Source organism: Argiope bruennichi, chromosome 11 (genome assembly GCF_947563725.1).
Source record: "Argiope bruennichi chromosome 11, qqArgBrue1.1, whole genome shotgun sequence".
NCBI lineage: Eukaryota > Metazoa > Arthropoda > Arachnida > Araneae > Araneidae > Argiope > Argiope bruennichi.
In genome coordinates this window covers 32,520,146-32,540,274 of record NC_079161.1, presented here as the reverse complement: position 1 = coordinate 32,540,274, position 20,129 = coordinate 32,520,146, and the positions used below count along the sequence as shown (strand labels likewise).

At 26.2% G+C, this 20,129-nt stretch overlaps 1 protein-coding gene across 2 annotated transcripts in view; it reads right to left on the bottom strand.

Moving 5' to 3' along the window:
• Positions 1–2,651: 2,651 nt before the first annotated feature.
• LOC129957595 (nuclear hormone receptor FTZ-F1-like) overlaps positions 2,652–20,129 on the bottom strand; it is a 270,079-nt gene continuing 252,601 nt past the window's right edge. The window contains exons 6-8 of one of the 2 annotated variants that reach the window (XM_056070009.1): positions 16,340–16,598; positions 12,787–12,890; positions 2,652–9,695 (exon numbers count right to left, since the gene is read on the bottom strand). In XM_056070009.1, the coding sequence (XP_055925984.1) occupies positions 9,549–9,695; positions 12,787–12,890; positions 16,340–16,598 (510 nt within the window). In that variant the 3' untranslated portion in view covers positions 2,652–9,548. The remainder of the gene's footprint in view (positions 9,696–12,786; positions 12,891–16,339; positions 16,599–20,129) is intronic. The other variant, XM_056070010.1, reaches the window with a different exon arrangement.

Below are 20,129 nucleotides of genomic sequence, written 5' to 3'. Positions count from 1 at the left end.
AAGATAGTTATAAAATAACAGGATACTTAAAAAATTGGATGGTATAATAGCAAAAAGTCTTTATTTCTATTATTTTTATTATCAGCAGTCTTTTTCCCGTCGAATTATCCGTTTACGTTTCTCAACTAGTGGGAGTGTCTCCCTTAAACTTTCTCGCATACTCTCCAATACAAAGAACGCCTGATATGGCATTGGCGTACAATAGTTACGAAATATTAACTTTAGGCGTAAAGTTAGCATTTTCACTGAATCTGTCGTGTCATCCTTGGGGAACTATTTGGCGATTAATCCCTAGCATAAGTTAATATTATCCAAAAATCAAATTTGTGTTTTAGACATGTTTTACTCAACCAATTGAAATATTTGAGACAAACCTGCATTTGTAATCATAAATTCCCATACGAAATTTTATATGTTTAAATCATTACGTTTTTTAACTATCGCGTTTACTTATTTCTGAAAGCACAGACCGACAATGGTTTGTCTCTATTGCATTTGGCTCATAATTTTGACAGGTGTCTACAATGCTATTGTTTAACATGTGTCTGTTTTAAATACAGTTTGAAATAAATTTTTTCGTCGTTAAAATGGTATTTTAACCAATTTATTTTTCAGATAAATATTTTAATCATGTGTGTGTGTGTATGTGTGTTATTGTTGTTGGAGGTTTAACAAAAAGAAATTTCTTTAACTTCCTGTTGTTTCATTTTCGTCTTTATTTCGTAGTATACATGTACACAAATACATTTTTAAATATTGTCTTTTTTTTTTTTTTTTTTTTTTTTTTTTAAGTTCTTAGGTGGTTTTTTTTTTTTTTTTTTTGTATCAAACGATTACGGTTCGCTTTCCATCTTAATATTTTTAATTTTTTGTCGCATTCAATTATTATTTTATAATCTTTCTTATATCTATCTTTTAGCTCAAATCATCGTCTACTTGAATATGAACTGAAAAGTTGTGTCTAAATTATGGACAACTGGTATCAAGGTATCAATTTTTTTCTTTTCTACGCTGTAGGATAATATTTTGCACTAAAGATAAGAAAAATATGCTCTAATACAGTCGAGACTCTATATATCGCAATTGATGATTCCTTTAAAATATTTCTAAACGCAGAAATTTAAATATATTGAAATATGTATTTCAAATTTTTCATCATTTTCTTACTAAAAACTGTTAAGCATAGCTAATATTTTAAGATTAAAAAAAAAACTTAAAAATAATTAAACAACCAAAGAAATTTATTTTTAAAAAGTTAGCAAATAATAACGACTTTTCAGAATTACCGATATCATATTTGTTAAAATTTCCTATTTGCAAACATCTGTACTTTTGGTTCCGCTTTCCATGCCTTTTATTAAACTGGACTTCTCATTAATATTTAAACATTTATGCTTAGAGATTATACTTACTATAGAAAATATAATCTAAATCTAAATGGCATTTGAAGTAAAATTCCTCGCTCCTGATTAAGGAAGGCATTAGTTGAACAGAAGCTAAAATAACATTACTCACTAACAAATGCTTCTTGTTTTTTTGTTTTTTTTTGTAAACAACTTCCAGTCTTTCAAGAATTTCTATCGCAGGAAAAATCAGTGAAAAAATATATTTAAAAAAAAAAATCGTATTCATATTCCATTTTATGGACGAAATCATTGGTCACTGTTTGATTGCAGTAGTTATTCACAATTTTGTTTGGTATGTAGAAATTGTATTCGATATACAGAAATCAATGTTTCTCCTATTGAAAATTCAAGATTCCTCAAAAATTTGATATATAGAGATTTGAGATATACGGAAGATGCAAGAGGGTTCACAACATTTTAATTAGTAATTTAAATGCTACTTAATTATGCCCTATCACTTAGATACAAGAGAAAGATATTAATAATTGTGCAAATCAAAAATAATTTTAAGCATTTAAAAATTATTATTGTGCATAAAAGTATTGTTTCCTTAAGTAAAAAGGACCTAAAACATTTAAAGAAAACACCACTGGAGACTCTAAAACATTAAAAAAAACAATAACAAATAATTTACACAATGCAAAAATTTGTCTATTCTGAAATTCAAATATTACATTTTTTTAATTTTTATTTTTATTTTTATTTTGCTATGTCTTTATCCACAATCATAATTATTTGCAAACTGTGAAAAGAAGAATTATTGTATTGAAGAAGATTTTTAAAAGCTGTCATCAAGAATAATATAGAAAATGTCTCAAAAAGGTATGTACAAATTTTATTTACTGTCACCTGTCAACTAAAGGCAAACATTTTTACTTAGGAATTTGTATTGGTAAACATGAATGACAAATATATATTTCATCCATGGTGCCATAAATGACATTCAATGATTCGCATGTATCAAAGAACACACCTATATAGATACCTTCCAGACCTCTTCCACTGGTGAATTTCTTCCAGTGGTGACACATGATGTTCCTAGTTTTTATATCATGTATTTATCTACATCATATGCATGAATGTATTTTGTGTTTCCCCCCCCCCAATGTTTTATTAAAAAAAATAAAAACATGTTTATTTATAATTTGTAAAAAATAAAAATAGATATATTGCAAGATTTCAGAGTAACAAATGGGTAAAAATACACAACCACAAGGAGACAAAATGGAAGAAACAGCACACAACTAAAACAACAAACACCTTTTATTTACAATGCCAGCACACTGAAGAGCCAATAATAATCACAATCAATAAATGGCTCTATACCATTCAGCAACATTGATATAAAAAAATACATGTGCAAATATCTTTCCTTTGTATACATGCAGAAAACATGATGGCTAACACAGATCAAAAAATACTTTTCACTAAAATTCTGCACCTCATGAACATTTTATTTGCTTGCTGAATTCTGAAAACAGCAGCCAAAGTGATACTGCTCTATCTAACTGCACATTTTAACAATTATATAAGAATTGAGAATATGGTACCGTCTCCAATCTTGAATTTTTTTTCCCAGCGTTAATTCGCCACATTAATAATGGCGGAAATAATAATGGTTGACAAAAGAAATGTAAAGTCGTCAAATTTGCAAACAGAACAGTACCATGTTCTCAATTCTTTATAGATTTTTTTTTACCTACTAAAACATAAATACTAACATTCTTTATTTCCAATAAAGATTGCAAAGTTAATTTTTTTTTCAAAAATGTACTTTTAAATTTAAAGAAAATTCAATCAGTATTACTTTGAATGCTGTTTTCCCTTTCTAAACTTCTTACACAAATCAGTCATTTAAAAGGTAACGATAGAATAGAGACATTCTAATAATCAAGAATATTTAATTGAATGTAAAGCAATAATTTTGTCAGTTTTCTACCACAAATACAAATAATTACAAATATGGTAATTAATATGATAATTTTCAGTATCATGCTTAAAAGAAGGAGAAATCCTATCGTTACCCACTAAAATAAAAACAGGATTATAAAGGATTGAAATAAAAACATATGAACAATTAATTTTTATTTTTCTTATACTTAAAAATGGGTTTAAAAATATATGCTCCTAACGACATATATTACTATCTATTCATCTATATAATAATTATCATCCAAAATGTAAGATGTGTTTTTGAAATGTATGTATAAAAAAAAAAGTAGCCAATTATTGTTTCACTATAATAATCAAATTGAAGCAACATACAAAAGAAATAAGACTGATAAAAAAATTTAAAAAAATGGTAATCTAACTATAATTCAGTCTGTAGAATGTTACATTCTATTTTTTTTTAATCTAAACTTTAAATACAAATGGTGATGCATTAATTAATGGCATATGCAATACAAATAACTGACAGCTATTGCTGATATTAAATATGAAAATACTTAATTCTTTCTCAACAAATTTTTCTAAATGTCATCAAGCATTTCCAAAAAAAGTCTTAAAACCCTGCTTATGGTCTAAACAATTTCCCTTTCGTTTCTGTAACATATAATTCAGCTGCAAATAAAAATAATTAAATATAAAAATGGTTGAAATGTAAAACATTATTGTGATTTTAAAATGTCTGTAATTGTGCTTTACTACAAATTTTCTGAACAATGACACAATTGATTTTGAAAATACTTTATTTCAAGTATTGCAATCATATATTTAAAAACTTCTTTTTTAATAATTGTAAAAGAAAATTTCATCACCCACAAGACATAATAAAATTCTCAATCTCCCATCGGTTCAAAAATCCTTCAGAATCCTGTCATTTCTTTACTTACAGATTCAAAGAAACAAAATTTCTTCATACTATGTGCTAACAATATCATTAATAAAACATATATATTCAAATATGCTTTTTTTATAAGGCATCTTAGACATATTTTAACTATGTGCAGTATTTAAAATACTCTATCTCATCAACAATGAAGCTTGTAAGCTTTCTTCACATATTTCATTTACCAGATATCTGTGCTTTTAAAAAAAGTCACATTCACAAACAATGCTGGCAAAGACAACATATTTTTTTTCTTTTAGTCAACAAAATAATTCTGTGATACAGATGCCAACAATCGTAAATGATACATTTAAAAACAATACTATGTGTGATACATTTACAGAGTTAGCAAAGTGAATTAAACAACTTTTCCACTTATCAGTAGACTTAAAGAGGCACAATATGCAACGCAGAAACATCAGCAATCATGAAGGAAACTGTTCATAAGCATAACAAATATTATAATAATAAACTGTAAAGACAATATTACATTTAATATTTTTTTTTTTTAAAAATTGAACAAAATGCCCTACAAAATAAAAATTAGTTATTAGAAATAATACCACACAGTTATACATGAGTTAGTCACAAGAGCAACAGCAGATGATTTTGTTAGTTTCTTTTTATATTTTTTTCGTCATATAAATCATGCTGATAAAATACACAATAAAAGAATGCGACAATTAAAAAAAGTAGCTAAAAGGGGACAATTCATCAAAGCAAAAACATTTATTCATGCAATATGAAGCGCTTCACCTTGAGACAAAATAAAGAAATGAATAGTTTTTATAATGGGATTCCCAAGTTATTTGTGAATTTCTTAGTAAAAAAAACATGTTAAAGCAATGAAAATTTAAAAATAATCTGCAAAGGCTCTAGAACTATATGCTTTGAATAACCGAGACATAAAATTTAAAAAAAATGCTAATGCATTAATTTTATACGAAGCATCTTTAAAATTAAGCAAACTTTTTGAAACTCTTAAAATTCGATTAAAAATTTATTGTTATTTCAGATATCAATAATTACAAATTAGACCGTTAATGCTTTTATTAAATTCAATAATCTATTCTATCATTTGCCATTTATTTCATGCATGGATATTGAAAAACCTTATTTCTTTGTAATTATTATAATTAATGCATTATTTTTCAGTGAGAGCAATACTTTCCTTCTAACTTTTATTCTTTAAAAAAAAAATATGAAAAACTTACCTTTAAGCAAATGTCTAATTTCCTTAGTCCTTTGAAACAAATAATAATAATAATAATAAAGATTTTTAATTTTAATAATTATACATTATTGTTGAGAAATGCTTTCTTTTTTATATTAAAATCTTTTCATGTAAAAACTGCACTTTCAAAATTTAATTCATGCATTTACCCTCTATAGATTCTAAACAATCAACCCTATACTTTTTACCTACAAAAACCAGAATGAAAATAACCTATGTGCAATTTAATAATTAGGATATATGCTTTGTTTATTAGTTTGATGTTCCAATTAGCAAGTTCCATTTTATATAATTTTTTAAAAAATTATGAAAATTTATTTATTGATAAAAAAAAATTATTTCTTTTAAGTTTTAGAATGGAGATGTTATGTTTAAGAACAGTTTCACAAAAACAGTTCATGCAGGAAACTGGACCCTTGTGCGCGTCGCAGCATACTACCAAGATTTAACAATATTTCCATTTCCTTACACAAAGATAACTGTAAATATAATTATCAGACGTACCTGGTCTCTCCATACCTTATTATTAAAGATGCGGCGGTGAGAGAGTTTTAGTGAAAAATCCACAATGTGCCCACCATTGAAAAGTGGTCCCTTTTGAATTTAACTTCAAGCAAAAAAGTATCTAATTCAATTATGTACATTATGTATATCACTTTAAAATAATTTGTATTAATTTAAGAATAATACTCTAAACATTCTAATGCTTTTATATTTAAAATTTTCACATAACATTCAGAATTTGAAATTTATGCAAAAAAGGAGAATCTATTTATGCACATTTCTGTTTATTTTCTGTGAGAATTTACATTATTTTCTTAGAGTTGAAGGACGAGTTAACATTTAATATAGATGTAAGCAAAATAAATTTGAATTTATAAAAGCTTAGCACCATCTAGTGGCTAAAAATTATTAAAGAATATAAAATGATATAAATACTGAATCTGTCACAATTTTGTGTTTTTAAACAGTCAGAAAATACTACACCAAAATAAAAGATTTAGCAGAAATTAATGGTTTTAAAGGAATAACAAAAAAAAAAGGAAAAAAAATTTAAGAATAATATTTCATTTTTTAAGTACAAATATACTATAATGATGAAAAAAATGCATTCAAAATTAATCACCAGATTATTATTATTCTTAAGAATAGAAAAATATTTGCTTTTTTTTACCTGATGAATAAAATTTCAAATTTATTTCATAGTTCATACATAACTTCAAATTCAAAGATTTACTATGGCATTACTTTTTTGTAGTAAAAGGAGCAATTAAAAAATCTCTTGGATGTAAAAAAGCAACTAAGATATGTAATTATAGCACAGTGATATTCTATTCCAAAACTTATGTCATAGAAAAGCATTAAAAGCAACATCTACAGCTAAAATATAAAAACTTTATAATTTTTTCAAAGAGTCATCTTTCAGTATTATTACAAAAATATTGCATTTATATATTAAATTCTCCATATTAACACAGCTTATAAAAGTACAGCACAGAAGTTATGCAGACTTGTAGATGAAATATTAACACTTTATAGAGGTATTTATCTTTTAGCATTAACCAACAAGGGAAAAAAAAAAAAACCCTGAAGCAGATTTCAAAGAAAAATAAATCGGACCTCTTTTACAAACGAACTTTTCTCCACAAGGTTTAGATTACAATACAATCCAGTTCAAAAACCAACATATTTCAGCTAAACAAGCCATATGTCTAAAAATATTGACACAAAATTAAAAGTTAAAAATACAACAAGAAATCTTTCTTTAAACAGCTTTAAAGAGGGTTCTAACACTTGCTTAGCAAAACATCAACAATTCCAATATATATTTTTTATGCTCTATTGCAAATTTTCAAGTATATTCATAACAAATTAATCAAACCTTGATATGAATTATAATTAAATTATAATTTCTTCATAAATTTTCAGTATAAAGAACAAAGGAAAAAAACTCATAAAAAAACAGATGATGTTGTTAAATTAATACTTGAAACTCATATTCAAATTTTTACCATACTCAAAGAAAAAAAAGAAGGTAAAGTTAATTTTTGGATGAAACAAACCAACACCAGTAAGCAGAAATGATATAATGCTAGAGTATGCTGAAAATGCACGCATGACAAGAAAAATACACAAGGAATGTATTATCTACAAACATATAAAATTTTTCATTTACTAAAAGACATCAAACATCATCAACAAGTAAAAACATCTATTTAATTTTCATTTTTATTGTTTCTTCAACAGCACTTGAAAAAGAGTTGATTACTAAAACTGATGAAGCAATCAATCAACACCAAAAAATTAATTTTGAATTATTAAAAAGTATTTCAAACATAAAAAAATAGATGTTTATGACACAGTTGGTTAAAATTTAGAATTATAATCATTTATGAAATTAAAAAATTTTTAATAAATGTAGTTTTTTGTTGTTTTTTTGTTCCAAAAATGATTAACTAAATTTGTACTGCATTTAGATGTAGATGAACACATTACGGATAGTAATGACTAGTCTACAAAACACAAGTCAACAGAGTATTGAAATCTATTAACTTAAATACAAACAGCTGGGGGTAGCCAGATTGATTTATAAAATCACAGATTAAAAACAATCATGAAATATATCAAAATTTAAATGGCATAAATAAATAGCAGTTGTATTCATAATTAAAAATTACTGATAAAAGACATGTTAGTTTATTTTTTAAATATGTTACAGCATCAACTAACTAATCATATTTTACTAATTATTTTTTATTCTATTTTTTTACAAACAAATAAGCATTCATGGAATATAATATTGAGAATGTTTCAGAATGATAATATATGCTAATGAAGATAGTTTATTCAAATTTATGAAACTAGATACAAAACAAATTAATTTAAGTCTTGAAAATCATATTAATGTCCAAATCTCAAAACTGGATCCACCTTCCTTTGTTAATTAATTTTCAATAAGGAAAACGAACTATTTCACCCTATCATTTGGCTGAACAATGCTAATCAAGTCAAACAACAGTACTTTTATTTTTCAAGAATGATTATTGTTTACATTTGGTATGGAATTAATGTCTTTGAAAAATTTTATATATTTCTCTTACGTGCAATAAAAAAGTATGAAATTTGTTACCTTTTGAGTTCTGTATATTAAAATACAGTTTAATTTCAGAATGAAAACAAGTTCAAACTCTGCATATATATATTGCTGATTGATACGCCAATAATTTTAGTTCAAAACATTTAAAAAATTGTTGCAACTAATTTTGCACTTTAAAAGGTATAAATGTGCACTATCAGAGCAAATTGAAACATATTTAATAAGTATAATAAAAAAATAGGATTAAAATACCAACTGTGTCAAATGATGTATGAAAAACAAATAATAATAATAATGAAATTCGTTTTATTGCTAGCTTCTGTTTTTTTATGTTTTGAATAAACATGTTACATTCTGTTATTTCCCTGAGACACTTGAGGTCAACAAAATGCACGCATGAAAAATATTTAAAGCATCAGTGCTCAATGCCACATTCGTCATACAGCATTCTGCACTGTAGGATATAGGTTCCACTCTCTTTTGACATAGTTATCAATGAAATGTACATTAAAAAATAAAATATATGTTCCGAATTGAGTGCACAATATCCGAAACAGTAACCATGAACAAAAAAAATCTCCCAATCTACTGTACAACATTAGGAGAATCAAAAAAGAGTTGCATGAGATATTACAACACAATAACAGCAAACATGGTTAATGATGACGGTGTTGTTTTTTTGTATTTTTTTGTTAGTTGATGCAGAATACATCATCCCCTCCCCCCCATTTTGTCAGTAATGTACAACAACATGTGCTTTTAAAGATGAAAACAACATAGAATGGTCAGTTCCATTCCTTTTGAGAAAGATGGATCTCGGCTTCAACATCCCCAATGGACCAATGGCCCAACACATGGAATGTGCAGTATTAAGATCCTATAGTCTCTCTGGCAGTTAAGAAAGAATTGAATTCAATGGCAGTTACATCAGAGAACAATTTTTAACAAAAGTAACCATGTGCACATGGTCGGAGTCCAGTTCTATTTCTTTTTTGCATGAAGCATTTCCATGAGTAAAGTCTGTGAAGGAGCACTACCATTGATGTGTCGATAAAGAAGATATTCTTCTCCCCTGTCACTGATGTTATGGATTTCTGGCAACAAAGCAAGTAGATGTGAAAATTTGTCCTGTAGGTTAAAAAAAGAGAATTATTATGATTATATCTAACAGAAAAAAATTTAGCATGTGTATAGTAGCATCAAGAGATAAATAAATTTCTTCTACTAAGCTCAAAAGTAAAATTAAAAGTATTTTACCTTTTAGAAACAATTCACATATAATAACTAAGCGTACACTACATCACTACAATTCAGAAATAAAAATACATGCAGTTCAAAGAACTTAAAATAAGATGAAACACATAAAAAAAAAAAGAGAGACTTTAAAAGTTTTTAAAGATTTATTTCTTGAATTATTTTATTCTTCTTGAAACAAATGTTAAAAGCATTTAAGTGATATAAAATTTAGGCCAGAGGTTCCCAAAATGTACACTGCAGCAACATACAAGATATCAAATTTTGATACTTTCATTTACATTTTGATTTTAATTTTAGGTTATGACAATTTTGCAAAATCTCAATGTTTTGGAATTGAAAAATAGCACTTTAAAAATAATAATATAAATCAGTTCACACGGATTCAAGATATATTGAATTCCACAGTTCTACGTGTATTTATGGCAGCAGGAAAAGACAATTTGACAATTTATTTAAAAAAATTTAGCAGCATGAGATTTAGATGATTATGCACACCTAAATGCTAAACTTGCAAAAGTTTATTTCCCAATTTATTTTGAAATTAAGTTTTTAACAACTGCTGATAATAAAGGATAATTGTGTCTACCTTAATGATCTATGACTTGAGAAAACGTATAGTGATGCACAAGTTCCTTTATCCTAATGATTAAATTTTACTAATTTAAATTAAATCAAGATTTTTTGTATAACCTACAATAGATTTTATTTATTATTTAATTTCACTTAATAAACATTAATTATAAATATTTTATTTCAATTATTAATTATATATTTAATTTATAATTTTTTATTTATTAATTATTCTTATTGAAATTTTGAAAGATTACAAATTCAATTATTAATGTGAAGCGTGGACTTAGCTTGCACAAACTTCTGAAATGCCAATTAAAAAAAATGCATTTGTATATTTAAAACTTTTTTTACCTAATTTAATGTAGAATATTCTTAATTTAAAAAATAATCATTTAATAGATTGATGGATATGTTCATTCATTTTTTCACCGGCAAGATATTTTCTGATGACAACAATATTTAGGAGGAAATTGATTAAATATTAACCCCAAAGGTATATTTCACTTTTAGATTTCTGGTTCATCATTTGTTTTGTTTTCAGAACAATTTTCAATCAAAATTATAAATGGAATTATTTAAAAAAAAGGCAAATATATTAAAAGCAGTTTTTTACAATGTAAAACACAATATGTCAAGCCATTTTTTATCTAAATGCTCATTGCAAGCTTTTAAAAAGCAGTCCAAGACATATGAAATTAATATCAGAAATTCCAAACAATGAAAACATAATAACTACAAAAAAACAGCCCCCCCCCCCAATTTCTGCACAGTAAAAAATGTTTATATATTATGTATTATCGCTTATTTATAAATTCCTAAAGCAGTGCATTTCTTTTTCTCTTTTTTTAAAAGGTTATTCTTATACTCGGAAAAATGATTTCAAAGAGAAGGATGGTATATAGCATTCATTTGAAATCATAAATTTAGAATGTAATTTATAATTTATTTCAAACTCCTGTTTTTAATATTAAAAAAGAGATCTTATAAATATTATAAACATGCAGTTCAAATTAAAAAATAAGTAATAAAAAATTTGAAGCAATATTTATGCATAAAGCAGCACAAACTCAAAATGCATTTTTTTCTTTTACAAAAATGCAATTTCAGCACAAATTTTAGCTTAAGCTATTAATACTTACTTTCCCTACAGATCCTATATGGATCTGTATCCTAACACATGAAGATTCTTCGGCAATTTTTAATAATCAAGAAACACATATAGATCAGCTTGAAAAATCATAAATGCACTTACCAAATGCGAGTTTAAAAAAAACAGTTCAAGGAGGTACCAATTATAATAGTTCTTGGTTAACATGAGAAATGTCCTTCTGGTAATATCTGCAATAGTACTTTATATAACCTTAATTCACACAACCTCCATGTATTACCATAAAATTGCTTTGGCACAATTCAGGCCAAGTAGCAGCTTTTACATGCAACACTACAGCCAAGCATTTTGCTTTAATACATCCATATTTATTTGGATGGTAGCGGCCTCATGTATAAAAATTTTTAATGAAATAAACTGCCATCAATATTTTTTCAATAAAATTAATTAGTTACCTTAAATATAATCAAATACCAAGGACAAAGGACTACATGGAAATACATAACTATTTAGACAATTGCTGGGATCACATAACAGCAAAATCAAAATCACAAAATCATCTTTTAGAATAAAGTTTTTGAAAAAAATATACAGATTTATTTTGTATCCTCTCCCCCTTAGCAATTGTTAAACAGAACAAAATACTATGCTCAATGTAAGCAATTTAGAAAACTGTTTAGACTATAACATTTTTTTAAGTCTGGTAAATTTTGAAACTAAAAATCATTCTTTTACTTTAATATAAAGAAACTTTAGTGGTAGATTTATTTTAATGTATGTAGCATCATTTATTTTTATGTCAAATTAACCCTATATTAATATACTATATAGCATCTTAATAAAATCTCGTAACTCCTATGTAAATTAATAACTACAAAAAAAAAGTTTAAAATTTGTTGTATAATAAGAACAAATTACATGGCATAATACTTGATGGATATGACTGTAATACAGGTAACAAAAATTTACTAAATTGATTGGGGGGGGGGAATAAATAAATACATAAATTGCTCTTAATCTATAATTTACTCAATTGATTTTGTTTCCATAATTAATGAAAAAATTGGGTGTAAAATTGATGAAATTAATTATTATCATCAAAATATTTTATAAATTAATAAAAATGAAAAGTTGCTTTTGACAACATTTCTATAAAATCACATACTTGTATTTGGCTGCATAAGTCATCTTTGAATATTACTGTACATTACAATAACATAAAAATACATATATCAAAAGAAACATATACAGAATATGAATTTTAAAAAAGGAATAACTTACATTCACTTGTGGATAGAAAATGAGGTCATACTCCATCAGGGCCTGTTGTGTTCGATCATAAGCTTCAGCTACAAGCTTGACATTTGACAATGTTCTTGCCTCTGCTGAGATAATAAAAGTATTCTTTAAAGTATCACAGAAGAGTATTACAATTTATATTCATAAAGTAAAAGCAGAAAACATATAAAATATATCACATTAAAAAAGTTCAACTACTAAGATATGTCCATGAGATTCTTTTTTTAACACTAAAAATGCAAATATAATCTTAACATTCTACTTATAAAATTCTTTTTTTAAATGTGCAAAATTGAATAAAATATCTAAAACTAAAAAATGTCTTCTTTTTTTTTCAGTGATTTTAAAAACACAGACAAAAAAAAATGAAGAAAGACTAAATTAAATAATGTAAAATCTAAGTAATTAAACAAAAACATTACACAATAGTAAGATATAAATTGCTTTAAAAATGATTTTGAATCACATCATATTAATTAAGTTTACTGCACCAAAGCATACAAAAATCAATTTATGAAGTAAAATACATTTGCAGCATGAACTTCCTACTGTGGTTTGAAATTAAATAACAGTTTTTCAGGAACTTTGAAAATAATATTTTAACAACTTTAAAAAAACTTATTTTACTTACACACGTAATATTCATTTAAAATTAGACACAAACACACACACACAAGCACAAAAGGCGAAGGTGAGGATGAAATTATGAATATTGGTTATGAGAAATTATAAAGACCAAAATATTCCACTGCAAGATTTCATTTCGCATTTAGACAATGAACATACTAATCACTAATACAGTGAGACTGCAATACGGAAATGTTCATTTAATTCATCATTATATATTTACTGCCTTTATTAACATTTAAAGCCCATTATTCAAAGGATTTTTTCCAGAAGTAGTTAGGCAATATTCAAATTTGTACTTTTTCAACGTCAATCACTCAGTGGATTATTAGGGACAATATCCTGGGAATGGGGAAGTACAGTAAGGAAAAACTGGATTATAGTCTCATCAGAAATTGTCATAGAAAATATCAGTACAAAAGGAAGGTGGGATTAAAAGAAAGTATAGTAATTAAAGTTATTATGTTGTTAGACATGCAATAAACAACCTGTACAAGGCTTAAATAATCTTTTGAAGATGGCTCCTTTCTGTGGAGCCCATGAACTAAGGATTCCTAAGGGAATAAAATGTAACTATCAATTGTGAAAATATACATTAGTGCCTAAAGAGGGGGTGTAACATTAAAAATTATATAACATCTACAACAAAACAAATAATACTTTTTAGGTTCTTCATAACCAAGAAAGTATAATTATTATTAAAATTAGCATTATTATGACTGATTTGTAAGAGTAAATGTTACGTTGTGGAAAAATAAAAACAAAAAAATTATTTAATGGCATAAATAATTTTATGGTATAAATAATTTTATTATTTCTGGCCATCAAACAATGATGTTTTGCAAGACACTTGAAAGATATGTTTATGAAGGTATTTAGCTAAAAACATTGTTTCTAAAATGAATTATTGATACTGCTTGTCAATGCAAAATTTGATTCTCTATGCATCATTTTTATTGCTGTTTGAGAAAATTAGCTAAAAGAAAAAAAAGAAATACTTGTATCTGCATTATAAAAGCTTTGAAAATATAAATGCACTATCTGTAAGCACTAATGTATAATTTCCTACCCTTATTTCCTTAAGCAAAAAAATCACACTAATCGGGACTTAACTACTTTCTCTGGAAATAACATTACACTATTTCATGTACAAATGATAGCCTACTTTCAACAAGGGACAAAACATGGAATTTTGGCAAAACTAAATTTTGGTATGGCATTTTTAAAGATGACATATGTCTATTATTTGTGGAAGTTCATTTTAAGAAAGGTAAGGTAGAAAAAAAACTTAACTACTCAGAGAACATAAACAATTCAGAATTTAATAGAATTTTTAAACTTAATGCTTCAATTTGAAATCATAAAATATACTATTAAATTATATTGTTGTATAAAATCTAACAAAATTAGATTTTAATGTACTTAACTAAATTAACTCAAGTTCTGGTGTGAGTAACAATTTATTCAAGGTTAAGAATTCTGTTTCCGATATCCAAGAATGTCCAAAGGAAATGAGATATTAATTTAGCAAAATAAGTATTAAAAAAAAATTGACTGTATGAATGAGTAATAATCAAGGACTTTGTACTATCAACTAGTATTTACAAGCAACAATCAGTCATTTCTTTGTTCAATAAGAATTTAGACACACAAAAAAAGTATTCAAATTGCGTTAATAGGAGGCCTTATTTAAAATTTCAATAAAAATCCTAAAAAATAAAATTCTTAATTTATTCTTTTAGTGATTTGAAATTCAAAGGACCAGGGAAGAGGGGAAGTGAAACCATAGTATTGATTACAGCTTTACAATGCTCAAAAAGCCAAATAAGATGGCTAAAAATAACAGTGAAATGCATGCAAGAAATTGCAATAATAAATTTATATTGAAATAAAGACCAACGAAATAAAGATGAATTATTCATCAAAACCAATCATGGCATTAAAACGATTATAAATGTCAATATTATTGCAAGCTATTCCAATAACAAAATTAGTTAATAGAAAAACATCTAAAAAAGTCATGGTAATATGAGACTAATATGAATACTATCAATGTATTATTATATACTAGTCATATTTCTCAAACAGAAACAAATTATATTAATCTGGAAATTGATGTGAAAATATAGCTGGAGAAATCATATTTCTCAAACCGAAACAAATTATATTAATCTGGAAATTGATGAGAAAATATACCTGGTATTCAATATTCTTTTAATTTGAAATTATTTAATTTATATTATTATTATTTTATTTAATGAAATTGGTTGTTTATCTTAAAAGATAAAAAGATTTTGATTCAAAACTGATAAAGCTGGTGGAGAAAAAATAAAATAAAATAAAAGCTTATTCAAATTTAAAATGAATCTTTTTTGAGCCCATTGTCAATCTTTCACATAAGCACTAGAAAATGGGAAGACTTTAATTCTATTTAACATATATCTCACTGCTAATATATGTCATAAGGCATGCATTGGGGCCTTACAAAGAAGGGGAGGGGTAATAGTATATCATTTTTGAATCATCACCAAAATATTAATCCATAAGCTATTATGATAACATAGTAGTGGAGGGAACTTTATTTTGTATAACAAAGACTGAATAAAAAGCAAATTTCATTTCAAGAAAAATTTCCCAGATAATTTTTTATCCCAGGAATCATTTTATAAATCTTCAGAGAATTTTCTATTTTAAATTCAAACCTATTTCTATAACAATAAATTCGTAAAGATTTTGCAATGAGATTGTTTTCTTTATGATAAAAAAATTAATAGGGAGTATGGAATCTAAACAGTTTCTGTAAGTAAAACAAATCTATACTCTCATCATTTTTTGTTTTGTTTTATGTTTTGTATACACTTAATGTGTATTATCAATACACGTGTAATCCAAATCAGACTATACTAACCAGGGTTGAGTAACAGCATGAATTTGAGACAAATATAGTCCACGGTGTCAAACTTCAGGTCTTGCAAACGAGATGACACAGTATTTAGATGTTCGGCCATACTGGCCACTCCTAGGAGAGCTAGATTGACCAAGCTGAATTTCTGACCATTGGGCATGGTGATTTCTTCAGGAAGTCCATTGTGAAGTCGTTGGTGAAGGTGGTCCAGAATCAGCATATCACTCCAAGATTGTTGAAGTAGCTTCATTTGATCATCGACCTTGAAAGGAAGGAAAATTATTATGTTTCATTTGATAAAGCATCAAGTAATCTTGAATATTAAATTAAGAACAAAAACAAGTGAAATCTAATATCTTTTATAGAAAAAGTAAAGAATTTTACTTAAACTGATAGAAATTAAAAACAATAATTTATTTGTACTTGTAATTCTTTTTTGTATACATCATAAAAATATAAAATAATACATTGATAATATTCCCTCGATGCCAAAAAAATTTATAAAAATGAAATGAAAAATTATTAAATAGAGAATCAAGATTTTTACTGTACATATTATTAATATAAATTTTTATAAACATATTATACAATCAATAATAACATACATCATAATTTCCCTCAATTTCATATTTCAAATTATTAAATTCTTTATTAAGTTCCAGAAGAAACATATTGTTGTTCTCAGAATTAATTTAAAATCAACTAAACCATTGTAAGACACAACTCCAGAAATTTCTTGCAGGGCATTTATCTTTCAGGTTCTACAAAATGTACAGGCAAAATTATTTAAAACAAAATAAGACTTAAAACAATTTCTTTTAAAATTTTCTAAATAATAATTTTTATTGAATTTCCTTAATTATTGCCTCCCATTCTAATTTATTTTTCACCCTTGAAGTGATTATATAATTTAAAATTCTTTTGATAATTATGAAGTGACAAATATTAAAGTTGCAACTGCAAGTTAAAGCCCCAAATAATTAATATATTCAATTGACAGAAATAATTAAGTATGGTCAAAATTCTGATGCAGTGTGAAAGAACAAAGTTCTGGTAAATAACAAATTAAAAATTATTCTCACACATTCAGAATGGTATATTTACTGCTGCAAAAAAAAAAAAAAAAAAAAAAAGTATAAAATCTGAAGATATGTAAATTGTCCTTGCATTTTGCAAGACAAGAAAATAAAAATGGACTTTTATTGTGGACGAGTCATTTCTTTTTATCTAGTTCATTTAGAATATGAAATGTCGCATAAATTTTATATGGATAAAAATTTGAGAAAATATTGTTACAGTTATTTTCTCCAATTTATTCAAAATAAATAAAATCTAATGATGTCAGATTAAACAGAAATTGATAGTAAACAATTATGAATGAATGAAGATAGATTTTTTATGTTTTCAATCTTCTGAAACAGTATAAAAAACTTTTCAAATGTATAATTTTAAGAAAACTATAAATTATGATCTTTTTGTTATCTGTGTTTGATTAAATGTAAGAAACTAAATATTTTTGAATGCTGAAAAGTTGTATTTAGTTTACATTCATCTATATTTTTAATATGCTCATATAGTTTTGAAAAAACAGATATATTATATCAATTCAAATCGCAGCTGGTATTAAGTTTATCAATATATTTTCAAGTAATAAAAATATCCAGTTTGTTTATTGATAATTTAATTCGCTTAACTTTCTTTTAATCAGTGATTTTTGTTGTTGTAGATTTTATGAGACATTTAACAAACAGGAAAAATATTTGAAAGCAAAATCTTCATTTGGCATGAAAAAAAAATTATCATGCTATAGAAAAATTAACTACGAAAAAAAATTTATGAAACAGACACCAAATTTCATTGCCACCATTTTGAGAAAAAAATTAATTTGCTTTATTAACACTATTAAAAAAAACAAAGAATTGAAATCAATGAGCATTCTCCACTTTCACTCTTTTTATTCCTAGTTTCAACGACCATCAATAGATGGCGCGTCAGCACTATCGCTTCGCATTTTTTCGCCTTGAAAATCCTCCTACGGAAAGCGGAGTTCCCGTGTCCCACTGACCTAATTTTCAGCCGATCCAGTGAAAGTGACGCCTCAGGGTGGGGGGTGGGGAGGAAGGAAAGGAAGGAGAGAGGGAAGGACGTCGAATAATAGACGACTCCATTCTGCTGCTGGAGGGGGCGGAACACTCTCTCCGACAAAACACAGCGCCGAAGCATGTCAAGAGCAGTAAAGTATGACAAACAAGAAAACAAGTTCAAAGCGCGTTTTAAATATGCTTGTTAAAATCGGGTTGCCTTGCTCGCTTTCGAACATTGTTGTTTGCATATTTAGCGCATTTTTGGGCGGGGAGAAATTAGAAGTTATTAATAGAGTGGAAAAGATAAAACAATTTTTTATTGCAGTAAGTCTTCGCAACTATAAAAGATTAGTTCTAAAATTTACTACTAGATGCTGAAACTTCCCAGTGATATGTTTTAAAAGGAATTCGTAAAAGTCAGGACATGAAATTTTGTTTAGTCTGCACCTTTACATTAGGGTTATTTCGGGACACCGTTCTTGTAATGCAAAACAGTAAAAGATTTTCCTCTCCTTAATTTCACACCACACAAATAGAAGGACCATCTCGATTCTGTAGAATTTTCCATGCACAAAGCAGGAAATCATGACAAATTTTTAAAAATTCTGATTTAGAAACTCCCAAGTCCTAAAACTGCAGCACTGTCTTTAAATCTCAAAAATTAAGCAGTTATTGAAAAAGTATTCTGTGATTAAATTAAAAATTGGAAATATCTTTAAACAAATTTTCAAATTCGGATCTAATGTTACCTTTTTGTTGGCATATTTTATCTGCTTCCAATTTCTATGTAAAAATTTATATATTCATATACAACTATCATATTAATACATATACTATATTAAAGATACTCCCAACAATTTCTAATCTACTATAATGTTTCTTTTAAATCGAAATCAAATTTTTATACATTAATTATTCTTTAACAAGCAAAAGATTTTATTTATTCGTGATTTTAAGAATTTGGTGAAGAATAACATTTTTGAGTCTAATTATTAATTGTTAACAAAAAATAATGAATCAGAAAAAAAAAACTTAAAAAAAAAATTACTTTTATTTAAAAAAGTTCACTTCTTACAGCCCAATAATTTTCTTAATCAATTAATATTATTTATTAATTATTCATTTGTATCTAGATTATATTATCAAAGCTCTAATAAACTCTTTCCAACTCATAAAAGTAAAAAACCATTTGGCATTAGAAGCCCAGAAGAGATTAATATTATTTATTACTTATCAAATTCATTAAGAATAATTATCCGTTAAGTTACTAATATAAGTATTATAATCCTTGAAAAATATAATTAAAATTTATTAATAAACACGATTTTGAACGTCATTATTTTTACTGAAGTGTATTATATTACTATATATTTTACTTGAGAAACTGCAGAAAAAGAGGATGTCCACCACATAGGTAATTCGCAAAATTTTACATCACTGCAAATATTTTCAAATACAGTCTTTCCTTTATAATGACGGCCGTGTTATTTTTCAATTATAATCAGGTACAGGTGTTAAGTCATATTGCGTATTAATCTTATTTTTGTTACACTGTTCTAAATGTTCTTATAATCACATGAAATTTCCTGTCGCAGGAATTGGCATAATTCCAAAAAAGAGGGTTTTTTTTTTCCGATTGTTCTTAAGAATGCTCTTTTGCTTTTGCTATTGGCTGGTGTGAGTAAAAATAGCTGTTCGAAGATTGACTA